Consider the following 26,463-nt stretch of genomic DNA (forward strand, 5'->3'; position numbering starts at 1 on the left):
CTGTGGCTCCTCTTCTCACCCTTACAGTTGACTTTTCATAACGTGCTGGAGAAGCCAAACTTTATTTGGTCTGAAACTGTAAGTCTTATCGTATGAAAAACAAGGGCAAGTTGTCATTAGCCAAAGTACTTTACATGAGAAACTCAACACATTTTTCTCCCACAGATCTAGAATTCAAGCAAAAATCATATTATTTTCTAAGAAATAGACAAATTGAGAGATCACCAATTGACTTTAAATTCTGAAGATGGCCAGGGTTCAAATTATAAAATACACTTTAGAGGTTAGGGACTTTTTTTTAAATGGGATTTTTTGTTTTGTTTCATTTGTTTTGTGGGTAGTTAACATTGTTGGTCCTGTTGGGACAGCCTTTGGCAAGACTTAGTAGGTTGTACATCTTTGGGACATTTGTTTGAGGGGCTGAGAAAGGTGATAGTTGGTGGTAATTTCTGATAGAGATTTTCTGTGTTCTAGGTCTCTACTAGGGAGTTAGAGAATGAGTTACACGATGAATAAAACTAAACATAGAAACTTAGGTTTTGTGTTTTAAAAAACCTAAAAGTGAATTCTCCCCTTTGGTAGGTTTCAAAACTAAGTGGTTTGCTCAGTATAAGATATTTAAGAAAAAGAAAAAAAGATATTTAAGAAAAAACCTTGAGGGAAATTTTGCTGGGTTCCACTTTCTCTTTTTCATAAATTTTTATTCTGCTAGAATTTTATCTTTTCTTTCCTTGGAGACAAGGTCTGACTATGTAGCCTAGGCTGACCTTGAACTCTCAGAGAGCCTGCCTCTGCCTCCAAGTGTAGGATTAAAGGTGTGTATTAGGACACCTGTCACATTCTGTCTTGAAAGAACTTCATCTTGAAACTTAGCTAGTAATATGATGAAGGAAACTGAGTGGCAGCAATACATCACATTTTGTAATTTAGTATCTGGCTTTTAAACATTTTTATGGATGATAACATTTTTTGAGGTTCAGAGAAATATAACATATAGCTATTTTTATTGTCCAGCACGAGAGAAACAACACATTTCTTCACACCTGCTTTCTTGCTTTTTAAGGCCAAGTAATAGAAATAAAGTTTTCTTGGGAGACATTTCCCAGGGACTACCCAGTAGCGTTGCTGATATAGTGTCTCAGTCTGTGTTTTGTTACTTTAGTTCTTGTCACTCTGCTCTTTTAAGCCTTTCAAGTTAAATGGCTTTCCTTTTACATGAATACTAGGGTTTAGATAAACACTCCTGAACTAACTCTTACAGACCTAGGCCTTTACTGTTACCATGTATTTTCCTTAATTGAAGTTCTTAAACTCAATAATGAACTAAAGTTTGACATTTTGGAATTCTTGTGCATAGAAAATTGACTTATATTTGTATGTCTTGTTAGCTAAAATGTAATAGTAGACTAAGACTATGGAAATTTAAATCATTTAGTTAATTTTCAGTTAGGAGTAATTACTGTCCATGTTCATTTGGCCCTGATAATTAACACCATAAGTTATAGTGGTACTGCATCTGACCTCAGCCTAATTTGTCTCTGTTGCTTGTGTGTTTAAACATTTCAGTGAGGATTTTATGTAGGCCTTTTCTGACTCTTGCTTCTACCTTCTCTTTCTTCACCTTTCTTGACCTGTTGAAGTAGAATAACAAAAAGATGGTAAGTGAGGTTACACACATGCTCTCTGTTTGTTTTCCACTTTGCTTGGTGGGACAGTAGTTGTTGATTTGTGTCCCTTTAGTATGGGGAGGGGGGAATTTCTTATTTTTGTTTTAGTGCTTTAATTTCTAACCCTTTTCATTTCTTCAGTTTGGTAGCAACTAATAAAGTCTTATACTTTCCTGATTGCATACAATGAACCAAACAAGAACTAATTACTAACATAGTTTTGAATTGTTTTCCTTTTTTTGTGTGTGTGTAGATGAATGTTATAAATAAAATGGAATGTGGTGTGCATAATTCAGACATGAAGTAGCTATGTGATATAGACAGAAAATGGGGGTTATTTGTTATATTTGGAGACTCAGTTTATTGATTGATGTTATATATTGCCTATCACACTGAGTGCATATATTTGCAGCCAGTACAATACCATATATGTATTTGGTAAACTGAGTAAAAATTTAATGTGCAAATGAATCATAAATGAAAAAAGTAACAAAAGAAAATCTGTTTCCATGTCATCCTTACTGATAAATAGATTTGATATTATCTGAGAAAAAAAAAAGACATACCTATCAGACTTTCCTACAAATAAAAGGACGGACACACACACATACACACACATTCACATACATACACACACAACACACACACACCCCGTTGTGTAGACTCTCCCCTTTTAAAAACAAACAAACAAATAAATAAATAAACAAACAAACTAGAAGCTTGCTGAGTCTATCCCAGACATAATGTGTTATTACATTTTTCTGTGGTAGTCTTTAAAATTCTTAATTTTCTTCTGAATAAAAGAGCATGCATTAGTCTTAGATACTAAAGAGTTTTTCAGAAAGGGTGTAGTTGTAAAGAATAGTATAGGCATAATTTTAAAGTTTTTTTTTATCAGAAGTAGAATGTCTAATTGGTATTATAAATGTATTTGTTCTTTCAATATAAAAATAAAATTCTCAATATGCTGGGAGGAGAGAAAGAATATCTTTTGGGACAATTTCACTCTGTAACTTGCACTGCTGCCTGCTTTTCCCTGATTTCATAGTTTCCTTTTAGGGATGGAATTGTAGTTTAAAACTTCATTGTTTTTTTCCTGTTTTCTAGTTGAGAGTGACATTGTTCTAAATCATTCTTGGCAAATATAATCTAACTGTATAAGTGGCTTTAAAGCAGTGTCTCTCGGTCACTGAGTTTTCAAGCAGCGGGTGAGGTTTAGTCCAGACCTCCAGTGGTGGGAAACAGTGAAGACTCAAGGGGCCTCTGAACATGTCCTGCTTGGTTCTGAGAAGAGGGACATTTAAAAGTTGAAAGGTTCTAGGGAAGAGTTTAGATTTTCTAGGTTTTGTTTGTTTGTTTGGTGGTTTTTTTTTCTTTCTTTTCTGCAGACAGGGTTTTATATGGCCTAGGCTGGTGTCATTCTTCTCGTAGAGCCTAGGATAGTGATAGTGTTGAGCTTCTGATCTTCGTGCCTTTTGAGTGTTGGGATTGCAAGCTTGTGCTCCTGGCTGTTTAGTGTTTTGATCCGTGGTCTCCCTTTGTAACCTAGGGTGAGCTTGAACTCTCAGGCAGTCTTCATTTTCCTACCCTAGGCTTTTGTGTGCCTGCCACACAATACCTGTTAGTCACTGCTTGTTCTTTTGTTTCTTTTTGCTTTTGACAAGATTTCATATATCTCAAGCTGGTCTTCTACTTTTGATCCTCTTGCCTCTACCTCCCAAGTACTAAGATTACAGACAATGTGCCATCATGCCTGATTTTAGGCCGTACTGAGAATGAAACCCAGGACTTTCATGCATACTAAACAAGCACTATGCCGACTGTGCAACACCTCTGGCCTGTTGGAGGGTTTAAAATAGTGGTTCTCAACCTTCCTTACACCATGTCCCTTTAATACAGTTCCTCATTTTTAGTGACCCCCCAACCATAAAATTATTTTGCTACTTCATAACTATAATGTTGATACTGTTATGAATCATAATGTAAATAACTGATAAGTAGATTTTCTGACATGTGGATCCTCAAAGGGGTCTCGATCCACAGGTTGAGAACCATGGGTTTAAAAATAATTTTAGCAGCAGATTTTTATAAAGTCCCTTGAACTTACACTCTTCCATTTTTGAATATCCTTTTTGTTTAGAGGGAACTAAGGGTACTCAGGATCTGGTATCCCTTGCAGTTAATATTTCATAATGTGTGTGGTCCTAGAAAAGGTTCATGAGGCTTTAATTTTGATTTGCTATAAGGTCAAGAATCTATAACCCCTGTTCTTAAGGGGAATTAAAAACTAAGTATTCTGTTGACATTGGATCATACTTACTCTAAATTGATTGAAATAGTGGTGATTACTAATCAATTATCCAAGTCAATTGTCTTGTATAATACAATGAAAAATATATTATCATATGAGCAAATAACAAAAAAATCTGTATGAAATTATACTTGTTACTAGCCAAAGTAGCATATAGATTTCTTCTCTATTTTTTTTATTAAGAAATGTTTAGCAATACAGTTTATGTTAAGTTAAATAGGTTTTACAGACCTCCTCCGTATACCTGTCACCTAGATTTCAGTATTAATATTTATTATTCTAAGCCAGTGTAGTGGCTTAGAAAGGCACACCTTTAATCCTACTTTAATCCTAACACTTGGGAGGCAGAGGCAGGCAGATCTCTGTGTGTTTGAGGCTAGCCTAGTCTACATGGAGAGTTTCAGGACAGCCAGGGCGACATAGATGGACCCTGTCTCAAAAACAAAACATTTATTATTCTGAGTAATTACATATATCTATTCTTCCATCAAAATGCCTTGGTTTTATTTGTTTTGATGTTTCATAAGTTACAGATACTAATAAACTTCACCATGCATGCCTTTACGCAGAGTTCACAGTATAGATCTTTCCAGCTTTGTCTTTTCTTCTCAAAGAGTCTGAACAGCTAAGGTCAAGAAACTTGAGTCTTGGTTTGGGGGAATTGACTTTATAAGGAATTAGTTACAACAGAAAATTGTAGTGCACTCTGCTTTCCTTTTGCTGTTAGTGTATTTTCCAGAAATCTGGCTTTTAATAGGCTCCCCATCCTGGTTTTCAAGATTAAAATTACTTTTCTGGGACATTTTTAGTTCTGATTTTTCCCTTTTCCCAGTGTTATTGATTGAACCCAGCGCCTTACATATGCTAAACAAGCACTCCTGCCACTAGAGCTATAGCCCCACTCTTGAAGTTCATAATTTTTTAAAGATTCATTTATATTTTCTCATGTTGGTTTTATGGTTTCTTTTCTTTATTTCCCCATAATTTGAACTTGTTATTATACACCAAATAGTAGCTATTTCTAGTACTAATTTCTAATTGGATTCATCAATATAGGTCTGTTTGTAAAATATTTAAATAATAGAATATTGCTTGTCTTGTTATGCATACAAAGTTTGATTTTTTTTAAAATGTGGGTCATTTTATGCTCTCATTGAGGCAAGTTCTGAGTATTGTACTTCATGAAAGGTAGCATTCATTTTCAATATTATACTTCAAGATTAAAAATGTTGCCTATGAGATAACTTTAAAGGAGCTGTTTTAATTCATACACATAGACATTTGTGAAGCCTGTTAATTGGGTGTGTATGTATGTGTATGATGCATTTTTATAGAGGAATGAAGAATCATGATTTTTGCATCTACATTATGTAAATCATTTTGATAGAAAAGCAGTGTGCTTGTGTGCATTGAGCATTTTTCAGGTTTCCCCCTGATGTGCTATTTCACATGTCACAGGACTTATTTTTTGAACATTTGAGCAAAAGAAACAGATGAAAACTCATACAAACCCTTCAAAATATGAAAATATGGGTTTTATTTGTGCTAATGCTCTTCTTTTGGAAACATGTATTAAAGGTAAGGTCAATTTATTGATTTAAACACATAGTACATAAAATACTGATTAAACTTTGTAAGTTGGTCTCAAAAGAAAAGATTTTTAAGTTTGGAATTAAAAAAACTTGATCTGCAAGTTTTTAAAATTTAGTCATTCCTGAGTTTTCTGAAATGCGGTAATATCATTTTCTAAAGCTTCTTTATGTAAAACTTTGGCCATTTTAAAGCTTTGACATCTCATCTTGTAGGATCTTATGGTTGGTGACGAGGCAAGTGAGCTGCGCTCTATGTTGGAGGTGAACTACCCTATGGAGAATGGCATTGTGCGGAATTGGGATGACATGAAGCACCTGTGGGACTACACGTTTGGACCAGAGAAGCTCAATATAGACACCAGAAACTGCAAAATTCTACTTACAGAGCCTCCCATGAATCCAACCAAAAACAGAGAGAAGATTGTAGAGGTAGGTTTTGATTGGCTAGGATGATGTCCATGTGTATCTCCATGTGATAGAATGGTAAATCAATTTTTTTTTCTGCTTGCTGCTTCTGCTGCAAAGGATAAATAAAGCAATTATTTTGCCCTAGACCCTCATTATTTTGCATTTACTGTAGCATTTACTATAGGTTAAGGGTTACTCATCTGAAATCTGAAATGTTTTGATCATGTTAATGATGTGCATAAATCTTTGAATTTTGGAGTCTTGTAGATTTTGGAGTTTTGAATAAGGGAACTCATCTGGTAAATAGGCAAACATTACTAAATCTAAAATCAGGAATCTTTCTGGTCCCCAGCATTTTGGATAAGGGACAGTGAACATGTATGTGCTGGTAGATGAGAATATTTTCATCTCCCAAAATTAGGTGATTGAGTTAAATAGTTTATTAGAAAGCAGAAGATCTAGTGGGAAAAGAGTGAGGTTAGGAGAGCGAGAAGTTGTGATAGTGACAGGCCAAGGAAGCTGCTGGGTAGCAGGGGAAAGAACATTCCAAGGCGCACAGAACAGCCAGAACAGCCAGCGTGACATCTGCATACTTGAGAGCAGGCAAGCCCTGCTGTGGCTGGTGGGTATGGGGCAGGGGTGGCTGAGGAAGTAAGCTAGGGTAAGTAGTAGTAGTAGTACCACCTCCTTACCAGTTTCTGTAGAGAGCTGGCACATGCCTGCAAAGAGTTCAAGAGAATAATGTGGAATTCAAGATAAAAACTTCAGTCTTTGGAATCTCGAGGGTCCTTTTCACCAAAGCAGTGAGAGGAGACAGTGGTAAAGGCAGGCAGAGAGGGCAGGGCCTGCAGAGAGTTTGAAGGCTATCACAGTGAGAGCAGACAGGGGAGCTGCAGTTCTCATTTAATAACGGACTTTGGAGGACTTTCCATTTTGTTGATATATGCCTACACAGCAGCAGTAACTTCCTTTTTAAGTAGATGCTGGAATAGAATGTTAGAAGGTCAAGTTAATTGATGAAGATGTATTCCAAAGTTGTAAAATTGAAGTTCTGAATGGTTCTCATTGCAGTCAGTTATCGATATCTAGATATTCAGTGATTACCTTACCACTCAAGGACTGCTTACAGTGGAAGATCAAAAGGCATCATTCAAGGTTTTCTCAGTTGACCTAGATACAGAAAGTGAGCACAGCTGTGACCAGAGAGGGCCCAGAGGCAGTAGGCTGGGCAGCTGAGCCACCTCTGCATCTGACAACTTAGTATTTTAATGTTTGTCTTCACCTCATTTTACCATCCATCCGGTCAGCCAGCCATCCCTCTGCTAGGGAATCGCACTCAGAGTCTCAGTCAAGCTAGCAAGAGTTCTACTGATTTATACCCCCAGTCCTATTTCTTTTATTATTTGTTTTTAATTGCCAGGGGGTGGGGGGTGGCGTAGAGCCAGTTTTGACCCTGCTTAGGAGAAATAAGCAGATACTTTTTCCTTTTCTCTTTTTCTTCATTATTTATTTGGTGTGTGTGTGTATTTGTGTATGTGCATGTGCACACTTGAGTATCCACGCATGGTCAGTTTGTGAGGAGTAAGCTTTTCTCTTTCTACCATGTGAGTTCTGGAGATTGCACTTTAGCTGCTGAGCCATTTCTCTGGTCCTAAGAGATGTCTTTTTATTTCTTACATTTTTATTTTTACATTGATGCTTTTATCTCTGTGTATATGTGAGAGTGCACAGGCACGAATGAGCGCCACCCTGTATGTGTAGGTGAAAGAACATCTGTGAGAATCAGCTTTCTCTTTCCACCATGTGGGTCCTAAGCACTGTACTGGCTGAGCAGTCTTGCTGGTCCCAGGCAGGTGTTTGGGGTTTTTTGTTTGTTTGGTTTTGGTTTTGGTTTTTGTTGGGGGGGTGTTTTGTTTTGTTTTGTTTTGTTGTTGTTTGGGTTTTTGGTTTTGTTTTTTTAAGTAGTGTCAATTTACTAAATTTTGTATGATGGTTTCATACTGATTAGCCACTGACTATAATATATTCAGAAGTCTTTGCTTTGTAGCATTTACGAATGAGCCGAGACTCAACTTAGATGTTTGTGTGCTTGCATGTAGGCATGTGCCTATCCAAAACTCTGCCCCACTAACTGGAGGTAGAGGTAGGCTTTATAAGGGCAAGGAGGACTGGTTAGAATGGATGCTCAGAGTCCTTGGTGGCACCTTCATCAACTGATCTACATTTCGAGCATAAAAGAAATATATAAATGTGTATAGAGTTTTCTCTATAAACCACCTCCTTCTTTTTCTTCTCTTTCCATTTTCAGGTAATGTTTGAAACTTACCAGTTTTCTGGTGTGTATGTAGCCATCCAGGCAGTTCTGACTTTGTATGCTCAAGGTAAGTAAGGCTTAACTGTTAGGAAAATTAATTCAGCAAATACTATATGCCACAGAAATTTAATTTGTCACCAGAGTTCATTACGAGGGAGCTGGAGAGTTGACTTAGTGGTTAAGAGATGTTCTTGTGGAGGACTTAGGTTCCTCTGTGTGGATACATGGAGGCTCCCAGCCACCTGTGACTCTGGTTCCAGAGGTTCCAGTGCCTTTTTCTGGCCTCCAAGGGCACTTCATGCACCTGGTGCACAGACACACATTCAGGTAAACACTGTTGCAGATAAGGTTAAAGTAAATAAAATTTAATCAAACAAACAAACAAAAACCTGAAAAGCCCATTACTTCTACTTCATATGGTCCCACGTCAAAACTTTACAGTTCTATGTGTCTGTCACTGTGTGGCATTGCATGTGTGCACAGGGATGTGTACTCAGGGAAGCCAGAGGTCAATACCAGGTGTTTTTCTCATTCTCCACTTCCTTTTAAAGATAGCTTCTCTTGTTACTTGAAACCCTGTGTCTAAAAGCAAAAGCACATGGACTAGTCAGGTGCACAGTAAGTTGGCAAGAAAACATTTTGGAACACATTCCTAATGAGTTTTAATGAAAGAAACTGTTGTGTTCCCCCTCCCCATCTCATTTCTTTACTTTTTGAAATAGTTATATCATTTCCCCTTCCCTTTCCTCCTCTAATCCTTTCCATGTATACCCTTTTGTTTCTCAGATCCATGTTTTTTTGAGACAGGGTTTCTCTGTGTAGCCCTGGCTGTCCTAGAACTCACTCTGTAGACCAGGCTGGCCTCGAACTCAGAAATCCGCCTGCCTCTGCCTCCCAAGTGCTGGGATTAAAGGCATGCACCACCTCCGCCCGGCGGTTCTTTTATAACTTTAAGAGATGAATTTCATTATGAGCTCCACAATTCTACATGTAGGTTAGTAAAAATGCATACTTTATTTTTTGAGACACAGAGTCTTCTTATATACCCTTGGCTATCTGGACCTCACTGTGTAGACAGGCTAGTCTTAAACTCATAGATGATATCCTGCCTCAGCCTCATAAGTGTGTGCATCATCATGCCTAGATGAACTCTTTCTGACTTTTGTTTTAAATCATAGTATTAAGTATAGGGATTTAGAAGGCACTTGAAGAAAATTTTTAATGTTTACTTGGTTTTGTGTGTGTGTGTGTGTGTGTGTGTGCTATGTCAACATTCAGGAGTCTACAAATGGCAGAAGAGGTATCAGATCCTCTGGAACTAGAATTCTAGATTATTGAAAGCTGCTCAGACAGATTACAAGTATGTACAACTGTAGCTCCAGGAGACTGGGTGCCCTCTTGTGGTCTCTATAGGCACTGTACTCATGTGCACACACATGCTCACACAAACAGACACAAATACATGATAAAGAAATTTTAACAAGAACAACAACCATTGTTACTATTCCAGCCTGTAGAAATTTTTTTGAATAAGAAGTGACCTGGTGTTTTAGGAAGAGATGTCTATCTGCATGGTCTAGTCTGGGTGAATAGAAGAGATTAATTGAAGTTGGGAAATTGCTGGTAGAAGTTTGCATGGTCAGAGAAGACACAGATGAAAGGGCAGGAATTTACAAGACAGACAACCCGATGATAAAAGGGTATGGCACTAGAAATGATGACTAAAGAGTCCTGTTTCTCTTTTTCCAATAGGAAGTCTTTGAGGCTGGGGAGATAGCGCAGTAGGTATATGTCAGCCTCTAAAGCTTGAGGGCGTTAGTTGAGATCACCAGCACTCACATAAAAGCCACGCACAGCCATGCATGCCGGTAATCCCAGGGGAGGTTATGTTGAGGGCTTGCTGGCCAGATAGTCTGTCCTGATTGGTGAGCTTCAGGTTCAGTAAGAAAATGTGAGTGCTGCAGAGTTAGCTCAGTGGTTAAAGCTGTGTAGTCACAAGAACAGGACGTCAGATACCAGCACCCATGTAAAAGCCATGTATCCTTCTAACCACAGCTCTGATAGATGTGAAGTCAGGAGGATTGTTGGGGCTTTCTGGCTTCCAAATGACTAGAAAAAAAAACACCAATCAGTTCAGGAAGAAAACCTTCCTCAAAGGAGTAGGTACAGAGAGATACAAGAGGATACCTACCTGATGCTTACAGATACACAGACACACACAGAGAAATAAATAAGCAAATAAATCTTTCAGAAACATAGAAAGGAGGAGAGCAATTGAGGAAGACAGCTAATATCGACCCTCAGTCCTCTACAGGTACCTGAGGACACACACATAACCAGACAGTCTCTTCCTTGGAAGATCAGGATTGAAACATAGCAGTATAATAGTTTCATGAGGATATACCATTAATCGGGAAAACCAAATTGTATCAACTTAAAATGGGAATGTTTATGAATTTATGTTTGTCAAAGATAAACATACAAATTTTTTAAGAAAATGAGATTAAGCATGTTTATGGTAATATGTCCATAGGCAAATTTATGTAATAAGAAAATGAAAGGGAGACTTTCTAGAGATGAGAAAATAAAAATATATATTATGATTTAAAAAATGTGAGTTATAACGGGCTTGCCAGATGGCTAAAGAAGTTTGATTCTCTGGTCTCTACATAAGGGTTGAAAGAGATCTGACCACAAAATTGTCCTCTGCTATCTACATGTGTGCTGTGGTATGTACACATGTAAATTGTTTTACTGTTAGTTCTTAGAAGTTCTGTTTTTCCCATTTTTGAAATAGTGTTTCACCGGGCGGTGGTGGCACGCACCTTTAATCCCAGCACTTGGGAAGCAGAGGCAGGCGGATTTCTGAGTTTGAGAGTTCGAGGCTAGCCTGGTCTACAGAGTGAGTTCCAGGACAGCCAGGGCTACACAGAGAAACCCTGCCTCGAAAAACCAAAAAAAAAAAAAAAAAGGAATAGTGTTTTATGTAGCCCTGGCTGATCTTCAATTCCCAGTATAACTCAGGATAACTTACAACTACTACATTATTTTTAGTCAGGGTCTCACTGTGTGTAGCCATGGCTGTCCTGGACCTTGCTAAACCAGGATAGTCCTGCTTGCCTGTTTCCAAAGTGCTATATTAGAGGTGTGTGCCATCCTGACCTAGAACCTTCATTTTTGTCTTCCACGTGCTGGGATTAGAGGCTTTTTTCCAGTATGCTAGCTAGAAAGGGTGTTTTCCCTTAGAATTGACTCTTTTTGCTTTTTTCAAACTTTTTTTTAAATGTTAAGCCATGATGACACACACCTTTAATTCCAGCACTTAGGAGGCAGAACCAGGGATATACAGAGAAACCCTTTCTCCAAAAACCAAAACAATATTACTGTCATTATTATTATTATTGCTGTAGGTTGGAGAGATGACTCAGTGCTTAAGAGCACTTGCTACTCTTCCAGAGATCCTGAGTTCAGCTCTCAGCACCCGTGTTGGGTGGCTCACAATTGCCTGTAACTGCATGTCTTTTTGTGGCTATGGCAGGTGTACACACACATACACAAACACACACACACATAAATGATATATACTTAAGATAACTACATATATATAAAAATTATTAATAGTAGCAATATTTCCGGGTGTGGAGTGATATTAATGCCATGTATACATTTAGAGGTCAGGACAGCTTTGTGGAGTTGGTTCTCTCCTCCCACATTTACATGAGTTCCAGAGCTTGAACACAGTTCACCAGGCTTGCTGTGTAAAGTGCCTTTACTCTCAGAGCCACTTCACCAACCCCTGTTTCTTATTTTCAGAAGCACAAGCCAGACACTGCACGCCTGTGATTCCGGTCTGTAGCCCCATTGCTTAGGCTGCTGAGGCAGTATGGTTACCATTTCTTGGCTAGGCTGAGACTCTGCCTTAATAACAACAAAAGTAAATAAATGTTTTCAGTGGCAAACAGGAAGTACAGCAGTCCCTTGCTCTTTTTTATTGTCACTGCTGTTGCTTATAGGGTGTTAGCTGGGGATCCCACCCAGGCCGTCCACAGGATAAGCTAACACACTACCTCAGGATCACAGGCTCTTGTTGTTGATGATGGTATTTTTCTTTTGTTTTGAGATGGTATCTGATGGCATAGCTCTGGCCGTCCAGGAACTCTAGCCATCCTATAAATGGAAGAGTGAGGGACAGAGTTCTCTTGTTTTTGTCTTTTTAGACAGGTGACCTAGAGTTTTTGGTTCTTCAGTCACAAGCCTTCTGAGAGCTAGGTTCAGGTATGAGCACCAGCCCTGACCCAGATGATTTTAGCTGATTGACTTACCATCTTGTAACTGTGTCAATAGTCACTTTTCACAGTTGTTTCCTGTAAATGTAACTTTTATTCTCCTCTAGTAATTGTTGGCACTGAGGCTTACTGCCTCTGACTGCTGACCAAAGCCTAGTCCTGGAAGTCTCTAGCCTTCATACAATCTAATCTAGGCCTGGAAGGTTTTCAGCCTCTGAGGCTTACTGCCGAATAAGCTCACCCTTTCTAGTTCTTTCTGAGCTCTGGCTGGCGGGTTCAACTTGGCTCAAACTCCTAGCCAAGCTGACTGATTTAAACTGGCTTCTCTCTCTGCCTCTGACTGAGTCATTCTGCTTGGCCTCATACTAACTTTGACAATCTGTTCTAATCTGGCTTCTCTTCTTGTGAGAGTTGGGCATACCCTATTCTGCCAAATTTTTTTCTGATTCGTCACTTTGCCACTCAATTAGGCATCACTTTCAAACTTGGATGCTTCCTTTTACAAACTAACTTTACCTTTATTGTTTCATTAAAAGGTGTGTGCTAAGGGCGTGTCTGTATTCCAACCAGAGTAGCCATGTTGCTGGATTAAAGTCTTTCTACAGTTCCGTAAATTAATCATGATACTTCAGAAATTCCCACTTAAGGGCTTTCAGTGATTAGATTGGAAAGGAAGTTATAGCAGGTCTTTCTTCCCAAGTTCTTAAAGAAGCACATGATTGAACTAAAAACCTTACAAGAAAAACACCAGGGCAAGATGAGTTTGGGTAATGCCACTTTAGCACCAAGGCTGAAACCTGAGTTCCATCCCTTGGCCACACTTTGTGGTAGGAGAAAACCAACCCCTCTACTCCCCCAGTGTTGTCCTCTGACTTCACATGCACCGTATGGCATGCATGTTCCCCTTGACTCCACGTGTTATTAGAATATAAAGAAAGGAAACCATCAGGGAGCAAAGGTTGTCATCTGTGATTAAAAATTAGGGCTGAAGATGGGCCTAGTGGTGCACATCTTTAGTCCCAGTGCTCAGAGGCAGAAGCAGGAGGATCTCTGTGAGTATGAGGCCAATCTGGTCTACATAGCAGTTCCAGGACAGCCAGGAGTATACATAAAGAGATCCTGTCTTGCGAAACACAAAACAAGCCGGGCGAAGGTGGCACACTCCTTTAATCCCAGCACTTGGGAGGCAGAGGCAGGCGGATTTCTGAGTTCGAGGCCAGCCTGGTCTACAGAGTGAGTTCCAGGACAGCCAGGGCTACACAGAGAAACCCTGTCTCGAAAAACCAAAAAAAAAAGAAAAGAAAAGAAACACACTTTGATTTTTCTGAATTAACTCAAAACCTTCTGGTTCTTGTGCAGGTTTACTGACTGGTGTAGTGGTGGACTCTGGAGATGGTGTCACTCACATTTGCCCAGTATATGAAGGCTTTTCTCTCCCTCACCTTACAAGGAGGCTGGATATTGCTGGGAGGGATATTACCCGATATCTTATCAAGGTAAGTGAGAGGAAAATATCATAAAAGCTAGTGTTTTTTAGTTTGTTTACTTACTTAGGCAAAAACTGTGTAAAAAATTCAGGGGCTAGAGAGCTGGCTCAGTGATCAAGCACACATACTGCCCTTGCAGAGAAACATCTTGGTTCCTATCTTGGCCAGCTAACCATCACCTGTAACTCAAGTTCCCATGGAATCTAATGCCTTCCTCTGGACTTCTCAGGTACACATCCACACATAGACACACAATACACATAATTTAAAATAATAAAATAACTTGCCATTTTATCCTCCAGGGGATTGACTTTTGGTCAGTGGAACTCACTCATTCTCATAGATTATTTATTTACTGCCATTTTTTTTTTTTATACCAGCTGCTGCTGTTGCGAGGATATGCCTTCAACCATTCTGCTGATTTTGAGACAGTTCGCATGATTAAAGAAAAACTTTGTTATGTGGGTTACAATATTGAGCAAGAGCAGAAGCTGGCCTTAGAGACCACAGTGTTAGTTGAGTCATATACAGTAAGTATCCTATGTAAAATACATTGTGGGTTGAAAAAGGGCATCTGTGTTTATTAGCATCACCTAGACTCCAGCTCCAGAGTTTTGGTTTGTTTGGTCACAGACACACCTTTTTTTTTTTTTTTAAAATGTGCTGAATATCACACCTAGGGTCTTATGTGTGCTCAGCAGTTTAGGCCTTAACATGGGTGTTTTTGGTTTGAGTTTTTGTAATATGTTTACATACGATTTTTTAGTATCTCCTGTTATGTTAAGTTTCTGTGATTTAGTTATTAGGGATGCCATGTATTGCCAATTAAAACAAGAATTAAATTGGAATATAATTAAAAATGGAGGTCATAGTTGAGATTCTAGCATCTTCAGAATATATCTCAACATGTTTTGTACAGTGTTATTTCTTTGGGATGTTGCTTAAGAGTTATAAAAAATAGAACACAATTATAATTGTCATACATTATGGAGATAATTAATATTTCTTTGTTTCATGACTTCCAAGCTCTTTGATTGTGATAATGTTGTGTACCTGTTTCTCATCCTGTTGGACTATCCTGAGACAGAGTCTCACCATTAGTACAGGCTCCTCCTGCCTCTGCCTCCCGAATGGTGGGATTGCAATCATGTGTTTCCACATGGAGCTCAAATTTTTGTAGTGTGTCATGGAGCTAATTATCTAAGGAATGTATTTTGGGAAATAGTCATGCTTTAATTTTTTTTTCCCTCAGAGTCTCACTGTAGCCCAAGCCGGGTTAGAACCTAGGCTGGTTTCAGGTTTATGTTAAAATCCATCATGTTGTGCACGTTTGTGAATGGTGCCGACTTGGCTCACAGGGTTTAGGAGCACTCGTGCTGGGCGTAGTAGCAATGCTGGAATAGCAGCACTCGGAATACTGGACCAAGAGCACCACATAAGTAATGAGACCAACCTTATAAGGCCTCCAAAATAAACCAAAATAGCTTGGTATGGTGATCTCCACGAGTTCTAGGCCAGCCGGGTGTACATAGTGAGACCTATCTCAAAAGTCAAAAAAAGGGAGAAAGTTGTGATAGAACCAGTTGTGGTAGAACATGCCTTTAATTCCAGTACGTGGAGGCAGAAGCAGGAGGATCCCTGAGCTTGAGGGCAGCCTACTCTATATAGCAAGTCCCAAGCCAGCCATAGATAAAGAGACCCCTGTCTCAACTCCCGCTCTCCAAAAATAAAAAGATGCCCATTTTAAGGATACAATAAAAATGTACTTTATAATGTCTAGTAACCTCCAGGTTTGTCCTGGTGGTTTATGATGCTATTTCTTTTTTTTTTTTTTTTTTTGATTTTTCGAGACGGTTTCTCTGTGTAGCCTTGGCTGTCCTGGAACTTACTTTGTAGACCAGGCTGGCCTTGAACTCAGAAATCCGACTGTCTCTGCCTCTCAAGTGCTGGGATTAAAGGCGTGTACCACCACTGCCCGGCTATGATGCTAATTTTCAATCTTAATTGTTTTGAAGGGCCAGGCAGTGGTGGTGCATTCCTTTAATCCCAGCACTTGGGAGGCAGAGGCGGGCAGATTTCTGAGTTTGGGGCCAGCCTGGTCTACAGAGTGAGTTCCAGGACAGCCAGGGCAACACAGAGAAACCCTGTCTCACAAAAAACAAACAAACAAAAAGCAAATTGTTTTGAAGGAAGTGGAATAAAGCAAACCATGAGAGAACTAACAATGTGAGACTTGATTTGTGTTGGACACTGGTTAAGACAGGAGAGTCATTGAATTAGTTCAAGCTCAGCCTGGACTAGTAGACAGGCTATCTTAACCCCCCTTTCACTTCTCCAACATCTCCCAAAAAACAAAAAGCCAGACCTGGTGATGCCTACCTGTAACCAGAAAATTTGATATGAGGCTGAAGCATTACAGAATTTGAGGCCCACCTGTGTATATAGGTTATATATATTACATGTGTAACATATACATATACATTTTAATATGACTATTACATTTAATACTCAGTCATATTAAAATGTTGAACTTTCCAGATCTTATTGACTTAAGTTAAAGTTATACTTACCACTTAGATAAAGTTAAGATGTAATAGCATAAAAAAATTTCTAAGTCAGTGTTCCTTAAATGTTTTATTTTGTTTGAGGTAATGTCTCAATCTGTAACAGCCCCAGCTGACCTTGAATTCATGATCCCCTTGCCTCAGAGTTGGCATTGTGGGTTATACATCATGCCCAGCTGCAGCTCCTGGGTGAGTGGTTGGTTGGTTTTTAAGAAAATGAGTGTATGCATGTGTGTAGATCAAAGGATAACTTTTGGGGGTCAATTTTTGTTTTGTGCCTTGTTGAGATGCTATCTTTTGTTTTTTTAGTTGCTAGCTACTAAAAAAAAATCAGTAGAGTATGATGTTGACATCATCTGAGTTATTTTGTTTCACCTAAGAAAACTTTAGGAAATTTTAATAATAATTTTGATTACAGAACAGATGTGTTTAAAACACTCACTGTGTAGAGAATGCTGAGAAGTTGTGGTTTTGCTGACTAACACCTGGTTATTTTGTTTCTAGCTTCCAGATGGACGTATTATTAAGGTTGGAGGAGAAAGGTTTGAAGCACCAGAAGCTTTATTTCAGCCTCATTTGATCAATGTTGAGGGGGTTGGTGTTGCTGAATTGCTTTTTAACACAATCCAGGCAGCCGACATTGATACCAGGTACAGTAGATAGCATTTCCAAGTCATTTATAAAACATGGATGGGCCACAGAGATGGCTCAGCAGTTAAGAGCGTTTGCTATTTGTCTAGAGGATCTGAGTTCAATTCCTAGCATCCATGTCAGACAGCTCACAACTCTGAGTCTGTAACTCACTGCACTGGTCTCTGTGGGAACCTGCTTTCATTCACACAGTATTGATGTGCAGACACACACATCTAGACGTGGTTTAGAATACTAAGAAAAAATTATTTTGGTTTTGCTTTTGGTTTGTTTGTGTTTTAGGGCAGGGTTTCTCTGTATATAGCCCTAGCTGTCCTGGAACTTACTCTGTAGACCAGGCTGGTCTCAAACTCAAGAGATCTGTCTGTGTCTGCCTCTGCCTCCAAGTGCTGGGATTAAAGGTGTGTGTTATTTTCCCCTTAATATATATCTCCATTTTGGATAGAGGTGTAATTTGATGTTTTGTAAAGCCAAGGATATGTTTTATAGAGCGTGGTATGGTGTGGTGGGAGGAATCCCCACTGAGGTAGCAGCCAGTTTATTTGGGGACATAGGAAGGGAGTAGAGGCAGAGGAAAAAGAGAAGGAGAGAGAAAGAGAAGAGAAGAGGCCGGCCAGGAACATGGAGAGGGTGGAGGGGTGGTCAGAGAGAGAGAAAAGGATCTGAGAAAGAAGGGAAGCCAAACAGTCCCTTTTGTAGCAAGCCAGGCCTACCTGGTTGTTGCTAGGTAACTATTGGGCAGAGCCTAGAAAGAATGCTAACAAAATTCAGTTAAGAGTATTTATTTCACTATCAAACATGAAACACTGGATTTGATCTACAGCACTGCATATGTTTTAATTCTGTTTCAGTTAGCTAGCTCGCTAGTTAGTTATTTGGTGTGTGTGTTTTGATTGTGATGGTGGGCACCATAGCACACTTGTGAAAGTTAGGAGTTGACTTTTTTTCCTTCCACCATTTGGATTCGAGGGACCAACTTGAGGCCATCAGGATTGGCAAGAGTTATCTTTCCCCACTGAACCATCTCTCCAGACATTTAAATTTAGTTCATTATTAGTTTTTTCTTTTTTGATAGGGTCTCACTGTGTATCCCTGAGAATAGGCTGGCCTTGAACTCAGATCTTCCTGCCTCTGCTGGAATTAAAGGCACATGCCACCAAGCCCAGCTTAAGTTTATTTTTTTTAATTGACAAAAGTTATGTTTATGATATATAGCATGTTTTGAATTTTAATTGAATATATATTACTGTACATACAACTTTTTTGATGAGCACACTTAAAATCCCAGTGCTTTTCAGATATACAGTGTATTGAAACAGAATCTGTGTTGTGCGATAGGCCTCCCTCCTATCTAACTGAAGTTGTATAGCTTTTGATTAGCGTCTCCTCGATTCGGTCACCAACTCACTGTCCTTGGTGACCATCATTCTCTTCTCTGCTACTGAATTCAGTGTCACATTTCATGTAAATAGGACCATGCAGTATTTGCCTTTCTCTGCCTGGCTTCATTTAATATAATTTCTTCCAGGCCCATCTTCATTGCTACAAATTAAAAGGTTTCCCTTTTTTAAGGGAATGTATTACATTCTATTGTGCATACAAATTTCTTTTTTATTCTTTGAGATATGTATTTAGTGGTGGATTGCTGAATCGTTTGATAGTTCCATTTTTAGTTTTTGGGGGTGTTTCTATACTGTTTTCTGTATTGGTGATCACAATTTATGTCAGGGCTTCTTAAACTTTTCGCTTATGATACCCCCTATGTTCGTCAGGGTTTTCTAGAGTAACAGACCTACAGAATAAATATGTATTTGTATATATATTCACACACACACACATGCTTTATTAGAGTGACTTACAAGCTGTGGTCCAGCTAATCTAACAATGGCTGCCTTCCAGTTCAAGAATCCAGGCCATGAGGTTGAATTTCTTGGCTGGTCTTCAGTATAAGTTGGAATCTCAAAGACATAGGCTCCAATGCCAGTAAAGGAATGGACTTGTTAGTGAGGGGAGAGCAGGCAGGCAAAGAGGGAAGCCTCCTTCTTCCCATGCTCTTATATAGGCTTCCAGCAGACAGGGTGTGGCCCTAACTAAAGGTGGATCTTCCCATCTAAAAGATCTGGATTGGAAATAGGTCTCCCAATTTCTTTTTCTGTTTTTTTTTGGGGGGGGGGCTTCCCCAAGACAAGGTTTCTCTGTATAGCCTGGGCTGTCCTGGAGCTCACTCTGTAGACCAGGCTGGCCTCAAACTCAGAAATCTGCCTGCTCTGGCAGGCGTGCACTACCACTGCCTGGCTGGTCTCCCAATTTCAAATTAAGAAAAGATCCCTCACAGATGTATCCCACTGTTTTGGGGTTTTAGTTAATTCCAGATGTAGTCAAGTTGACAGCCAAGAATAGCTATCACATATACCTTTTGAAGGAAGGAGTCGATGCCAGCCTTGGATGGCGTGAAACTCACTCTGGAGACTAGGCTGGCCTTGGACTCAAACTCTTAAGAGATCCACTTGCCTTTGTCTTCCAAGTGCTGAGATTAAAGGCATATACCACTTTACCTGGCTTTGACCCCTTTTTTGGCTGAGAAATTTTTGCATAATTCTCAGTATGTAGGTATATAAGATAGTTATAGGCAAATATTTACTGATAATGAATTTTGAAGTTTTTATATATATAAATTTTATCTTGTATCAAAAATGAAGACAAATTCCATACTAATGAAGTGAGTGGTTTATTTGGTTTTACATAAAGAATTAAATCTGGGGATAGAGAGATGACTTAAGAGTTAAGAGTGTTTGTTGCTCTTGCAGAGGACCCAGATTTGATTCCTATACCCACATGGTGGCTCACCACAGTCTGTAACTCTAGTACTGGAGTATCTCGAACATTCTTCTGACCTCATCAGGCACCAGGCACACATGAAATACACATACAATAATGCAGGAAAAACATACATTAAATAAAAATAAATTTTTTTAAAAGAACTGAGTGTGGTGGTTCATACCTGTTTAAGACCAGCCATAGCTATATATAAGTCCATCCTGGACTGCCTGAGACCCTGTATTGGAAAAACGGAAAAAATCTTGGGTTGGGATGTGGCTTAGTGGTAGAACACTTGCCTTCTGTGTATAAGCATTGTCCACACACACCAAAAGAAGAAATCCTGGCTGAATATTTGCTAGTATAAGATGAAGAACACTGCCAGTGTTTTTAGTTGGTCAGTGCTTTGATTTTCTCATCATCAGTGCTAATCATCAGCCGGGCATGGTGGCAAATGTCTCTAATCCTAGCACTTGGGAGAAAGGTCTGAGTCTGAGGCCAGCACAGCCTACATTGCAAGTGTCAGGCCAAGGCTATATAGTAAGATATTGTTTGTTTGTTTTTAAATTTTTATTATATATATGAGTGCTCTATCTGCATGTATACTTGTGCCAGAAGAAGGCACCAGACCCCATTATAGATGGTTGTGAGCCACCATGTGGTTGCTGGGAATTGAACTCAGGACCTCTGGAAGAGCAGTCAGTGCTCTTAACTGCTGAGCCATCTTTCCTGTCTCATAAAAACACAATAGAGATGAGGTTATATCTCAGGAAGAATACTTAGAATGTATGAGCCAGTAGCTTCAGACCTCAGTACTGCACAAAACAACAGAACAAAATGACACAAATATGTTTAAGGCCATTTCAGAAATTATTGGAGATTCCGGGCTAATCTCAAGTCAAAATTCATTTAACGATTTTTGTTTTAAATGAAACCCAAAAGTTAAAAATTCAAATACTGGTTTTTATTTTTGTTTTTTTTTTTTTGAGACAGGCTTTCTCTGTGTAGTCTTGGCTATTCTGAAACTCACTATAAAGACCAGGCTGGCCTTGTATGTAGTCCACCTGCCTCTGTCTCTCTCCTAAGTGCTGGTTAAAAATATACTGATTTCATATTTAAGGTGCCAAGAGTTGATGGTAGAAAAATAATGTCTTTGTTTACTCTAATGTTTTTGTAAGAACATACATCTTTCTAACATACCACAGTCTTGGATGAGCCCAGATGCTCCGTGCCATGGCTACCTGGGCACTGCACAGTAGACAGGTTCAGAACGCAGCCACAGGAAGTTGCACGAGGAGACATGGGCTGGCATGCCATCAACGAACACCCAGATTCACTGCATGTTTGCTTTTGAATTAAGTTTTCACTATTGCAAATTATAGAACCTTTTACTGTTACCAAGTCTTTCACAACCCCCACATTCAGTTATGTGCTGCAGCTCAGTTTAGAGGCTGTGGTTTGTTATACTTGTAATCTGTTATCCTCGATAGCTCCTTGCCACTTAATTTATATTTCTTAGTGATAGGTGGTGTGGAGCTGTTTTTCCTTCTTCCATGTCATGATACATCTTGTTTCTGTCGTGTTACAGTCCTAATCTAGCAGGGACTTGAGCTTCTGATCCTCCTTCCTCCATTTCATAGTCACCTGGCATATGTGGTGCTTGTATGGAGCTCGGGGCTTCGTGCATGCTAGGCAAGTGCTTTGCTGAGCCTCATCCAAAGCCCACAATTTAATTTAAAAAAAAAAAGTACCATTTTCATAATCTGAAACTGTAAATATCCACTGTGTCTTCCTAGGTCTGAATTTTACAAGCATATTGTGCTTTCTGGAGGTTCTACCATGTATCCTGGGCTGCCATCGAGGTTGGAACGAGAGCTTAAACAGCTTTACCTAGAACGAGTTCTGAAAGGAGATGTGGAAAAACTTTCAGTAAGTATCTATACCAACTGTTACCATTGTTTTAAAACCCTGTAAAGTAGCTTGTGGATCTTATGGACCACTAGAGGGAGCAAGAAGTCTTATAACAGATTTCTGTGCTGTTAGCCGCTTGAAAATGTGCAGGGCTCATTGGAAATTGTCCTGGGGTAGTACTCCCTAGCATCTTTTTTTTTTTTTTTGGTTTTTCGAGACGGGGTTTCTCTGTGTAGCCCCTGGCTGTCCTGGAACTCACTCTGTAGACCAGGCTGGCCTCGAACTCAGAAATCCACCTGTCTCTGGGGTAGTAGTCCTATCTACTAGGTTACCACTCTGTTGAAAGAATACAGGTGACTGCATACCACTGTTCTTGGTAGTCTGTAGTGAATAGCCTGAACTCTTTAAAAAAAAAAAAAGATTTATTTATTTTATGTTTATGAGTACACTGTAGCTGTCTTCAGACACACCAGAAGAGGACATTGGGTTCCATTACAGATGATTGTGAGCTATCATGTGGATACTGGGAATTGAACTGAGGACCTCTAGAAGAGCAGGCAGTGCTCTTAACCTCTGAGCCCTCCCTCCAGCCCCCACTCCCTCCCTCAGCCTGGATTAGTAAACAGTATGCAAGTACTTGAGAAGAACCTGCTTGTGCTGTGGAGAGAAGGGAGAGGAAATGTCCTGCTTTGGGTGGCTTTCTTTTTTTCTTTCTTTCTGGAAACACAGTCTTCCTATGTAGTCCTGGCTACTTTGGAACTTACTATGTTAACCACACAGGCCTTGAACATAAAGAGATCCGCCTGCCTCTGCCTCGCAGGTGATAGGATTATAAATATACACCATCACAGCTGTCTTGGTTTAAAACTTTGTGAGTATGTAACCAGCCTTTGCTCTTAGCTTGTCAGACTTCTGGTTTTAGGTTATTTTTCTGTCTTATTTGTTGTATGTCTTATCTCCTCAGTCATGTTTGTGTTCTCAGAATTCTCATAGCTTTCAAAGTGGGACTTTTTTTGGTAATTGTCACCATGCACTAGAATATAATTGCTGCTGGTTCTTTGGCATACCCTGTCTTCCCAGCTGTGGACTGTGTGAAGCAGTCTGGGTTGTAGCCCTAGCTGTTCTGTAACTACCTCCATAGATCAGGCTGACCTCAAACTTGCCTGCCTCTGGGATTAAAGATGTGCACCACCAAGCCCAGCCTCAACCAAGAGTCCTTTAATCATGGCTCTTTATTCTCTGGATTTGCTATATGCTTTAGATGCTTTCATTCCATGTTTCAGAGGATTCTGTGTAGAGACACCAATGTTACAGTGCTTTCTTAGCTCACTCACAGTTCTCATTTCATTGAGTTATGTGGGGAATTTAAAATCCATCTCTGGTGATCATTTCTTTACCCTGTAGACTTTTTTGAGGGGAGTAGGCGCCGTAGCACTATATTCTGATAAACTCCACTAAAACTGTGATTCTTACACTCCAGTCTTCCCTTCCTTTTCAGTTTTGCAATGCTAGGGTTTGGACACAGGACCTAGGCAAGCACTGAGGCACACCCTATGCCCTGGAAACATTTCTTGAAACTCCAGCCCTGTGCCAAAACTGATTTAGGCCGTGCTGTGAGTTTAAGTAGTTTACCAGTAGTAATAATAAAATGGTGTGGGAAACAGAAAGGAAGGCCACAAGATAGAAACTGGTTGTTGGCCGGGCAATGGTGGCACTGCACGCCTTTAATCTCAGCACTTGGGAGGCAGAGGCAGACAGATTTCTGAGTTTGAGGCCAGCCTGGTCTACAGAAAGAGTTCCAGGACAGCCAGACTGTGTGAAGGACCCCGATGACACATTTAAAGCTAAACATCGAACTTCTGGACTGTGTGCTGAGTTGCTTGAAAGCAGGTTCAGACTCGATTACCTGAGTTGATGTCTTGCCAGGTGAATGAATGTAAGGAGAGAAAAAAGTCCCCAAAGATGATGTAAAGAAATGGAAGGGAGAGGTCAGGAGAGATGGCTCGGTGATTAAGAGCACTTGCTGCTCTGTAGAAAAGCCAGGTTCAGGTCACGACCATCTGTAGCTCAGGTTCCAGGTAATCCAGTGACCTTCTGATTGCCTTGAGCACCAGGTACATACATGATACACAGAAGTACATACAGCCAAAACTCATAACCAACCTACCTACCTTCCTTCCTTCCTTTCTTCCCTCCTTCCCTCCCTTCCTCCCTTATTCCCTCCCCCCCTCTTTCTTTTTCTTCTTAATGGAGGTGCTGGGTGGTGGTGGCACATTCCTTTAATCCCAGCATTTGAGAGACAGAGCAGGTAGATCTCTTAGTTTGAGGCCAGGCTGGTCCAGTGAGTTGCAGGACAGCCAGGGCTACACAGAGAAAACCTTGTCTCAAAAAACAACAAGAAAACAAAAACCAAACAAACAAAAAAGAAGAAAAAGGAGGCTAGCTGATGAGGCACTTCAGTGCTTGCAATCTGATCACCTGAGTTAGAACCAACCCCATGGTAACAGAGAACTGACTCCCAAAAGCTGTGCACATGCACATACCATACAGACAAATAATACATAGTGAGAGATACAAGAGAAAAAGAGAACATATGCATACGTTAGTGAAGAATAGGTATGGGAAGAAACAGCTGTAGATGTCAGGGGATCGAGAGATGGCTGTAGGAGGAGCAGGTGGGTAGAGAGAACGGCTTTAGAGCAGCTGTGAACTGTGCAGGGTTAGGAGAAGGGGAGTGTGAGAGCAGCAGCCTACTGAGAGCACTACTGGGGAAGCAGTCTCCCAACAACAGCATTGAGCTCCCCCAAGCCCTTCGACGTTTCCTTGAGGAGGCTGGAAAGCAGTGGCTCCAAAGCAGAAGTGAGCACCGTAACACTGTTGACTGGATACATTCTGAATGGACTAGGGCAGAAGTGTATGTATGTAGAGGTCAGTTCTAAGATTCATCTCTTAATATTACATTGAAGTTTGTTTAGCAAAAGCTCTTGACATACTTTTCAAGCACTTAATAAAAAAAGGATATTTTATCCGTAGGTTATCTTCCCTAAATTTTGCAATCAAATTTTCTCTCAATCTGAGTTTCCATAATTAGCATTTGAAAATACCAGAGCCAAGTCATTTGTTAATATTTATTTTATTTTTATGTATGTGTACCTGGGTATACATTTGTGCACTACATCTATGTAGGAGCACATAGAGGCCAGAAGAGGCATCATACCCTCTGGAACTGGAGTTACCATTTTGAGTAGTCATGAGTTGCTGGGAACTCAGTTCCTTAGCAAGTGGTCTTAACAACTGAACCATCTCTACTCCCTGAGACCCAAATCATTTTAAGGAGTAAGCTTAAAATTAACATTTCAATTGATATTTTAAATAACCCTGCCTGAGGTAAAATACAAAAACTAGTTCTTTTTTTTCTTAAATTTAAATTTTCTGAATTTCTTAGATTTTAGTTGTAAGAAAACAGAGACAGAAGCAGTTGTCCTCATGTCCAAATGGTCCTAAACCCAGTCAGACACTTATTTTTAAAAGGCATGCCAGTCATGATTATCAGTACACAATGAGTTAATTAATTAATAATAAATGAAGAACAGAAGTGGCAAGAGTTTTCTCTCCAGGGAGAGATTGGTTTTTGTCCTATTGTCTTGTCTTATAAATCATCCCATGTTTATCAAAGACTAGTAAGCTGCAACTCCTTGGTGGTGCCAAGTAATAAAGACAATATCTGGATTTTGATTGGCTAATGTAGAATGATACAGTTACAGCACAAAGCTTTTTTCCGAGGGTCGAGTACCCTTTTACATCAGTCCTACCCAGCATCCCCACTCCATCCTCTTAGTCTATCCTTTACCTTCCTGGCCTCTTGGTTTTGTTCTCCTCACTCCCCTCTCCCCTTGCCTCACAATTCCTGGCTCAGGATCATGACCACTCTGGACCCTCCCGGATGTCCCTGCCTCTGGCTCTGCTCTCCCTTTTATCTACAATAAACCTCCAGGACCACCTTACCTAGGAGCGGTCATATACTTCCTTTTTTACTTCTTTTTTAAATCTGGTGCTGAAGCCTGGGAGCAGTCATATCCTTTTTTCCCTCCCTCCCTCCCTCCCTCCCTCCCTCCCTCCCTCCCTCCCTCCCTCTTTCTTTCTTTTTTTCTTTCTTCCTTTCTTTCTTTCTTTCTTTCTTTCTTTCTTTCTTTCTTTCTTTCTTTCTTCCTTTCTTTCTTTTTTCATTCAAGCTTTAAATATGCCTCATATTGAAAATGAACCACAGCAGGTGGGTGGGTTTAGTGGTTCACTCCTTCAGTCTCAGCACTCAGGACGTAGAGTTAGGTGGATCTCTGAGTTCAAGGCCAACCTGGTCTACATAATGAATTCCAGGCCAGTTTAAGACCATAGAACTTGAGTTTTGCATATAAGAAAGGAACTGGAGGTCCAGGTAGAGCTCAGTTGTAAGCCACA

At 39.8% G+C, this 26,463-nt stretch overlaps 1 protein-coding gene across 1 annotated transcript in view; it reads left to right on the forward strand.

Annotated features, from left to right (window-relative positions):
* Actr2 (actin related protein 2) overlaps positions 1-26,463 on the forward strand; it is a 43,101-nt gene that overhangs the window by 12,252 nt on the left and 4,386 nt on the right. The window contains exons 3-8 of the mRNA XM_028777781.1: positions 5,784-5,999; positions 8,287-8,359; positions 13,938-14,074; positions 14,446-14,595; positions 17,134-17,279; positions 21,894-22,026. Coding sequence (XP_028633614.1) covers positions 5,784-5,999; positions 8,287-8,359; positions 13,938-14,074; positions 14,446-14,595; positions 17,134-17,279; positions 21,894-22,026 — 855 coding nt within the window. The remainder of the gene's footprint in view (positions 1-5,783; positions 6,000-8,286; positions 8,360-13,937; positions 14,075-14,445; positions 14,596-17,133; positions 17,280-21,893; positions 22,027-26,463) is intronic.

The sequence above is a fragment of the Grammomys surdaster genome, unplaced genomic scaffold, assembly GCF_004785775.1.
Source record: "Grammomys surdaster isolate TR1022 unplaced genomic scaffold, NIH_TR_1.0 67, whole genome shotgun sequence".
Classification (NCBI taxonomy): domain Eukaryota; kingdom Metazoa; phylum Chordata; class Mammalia; order Rodentia; family Muridae; genus Grammomys; species Grammomys surdaster.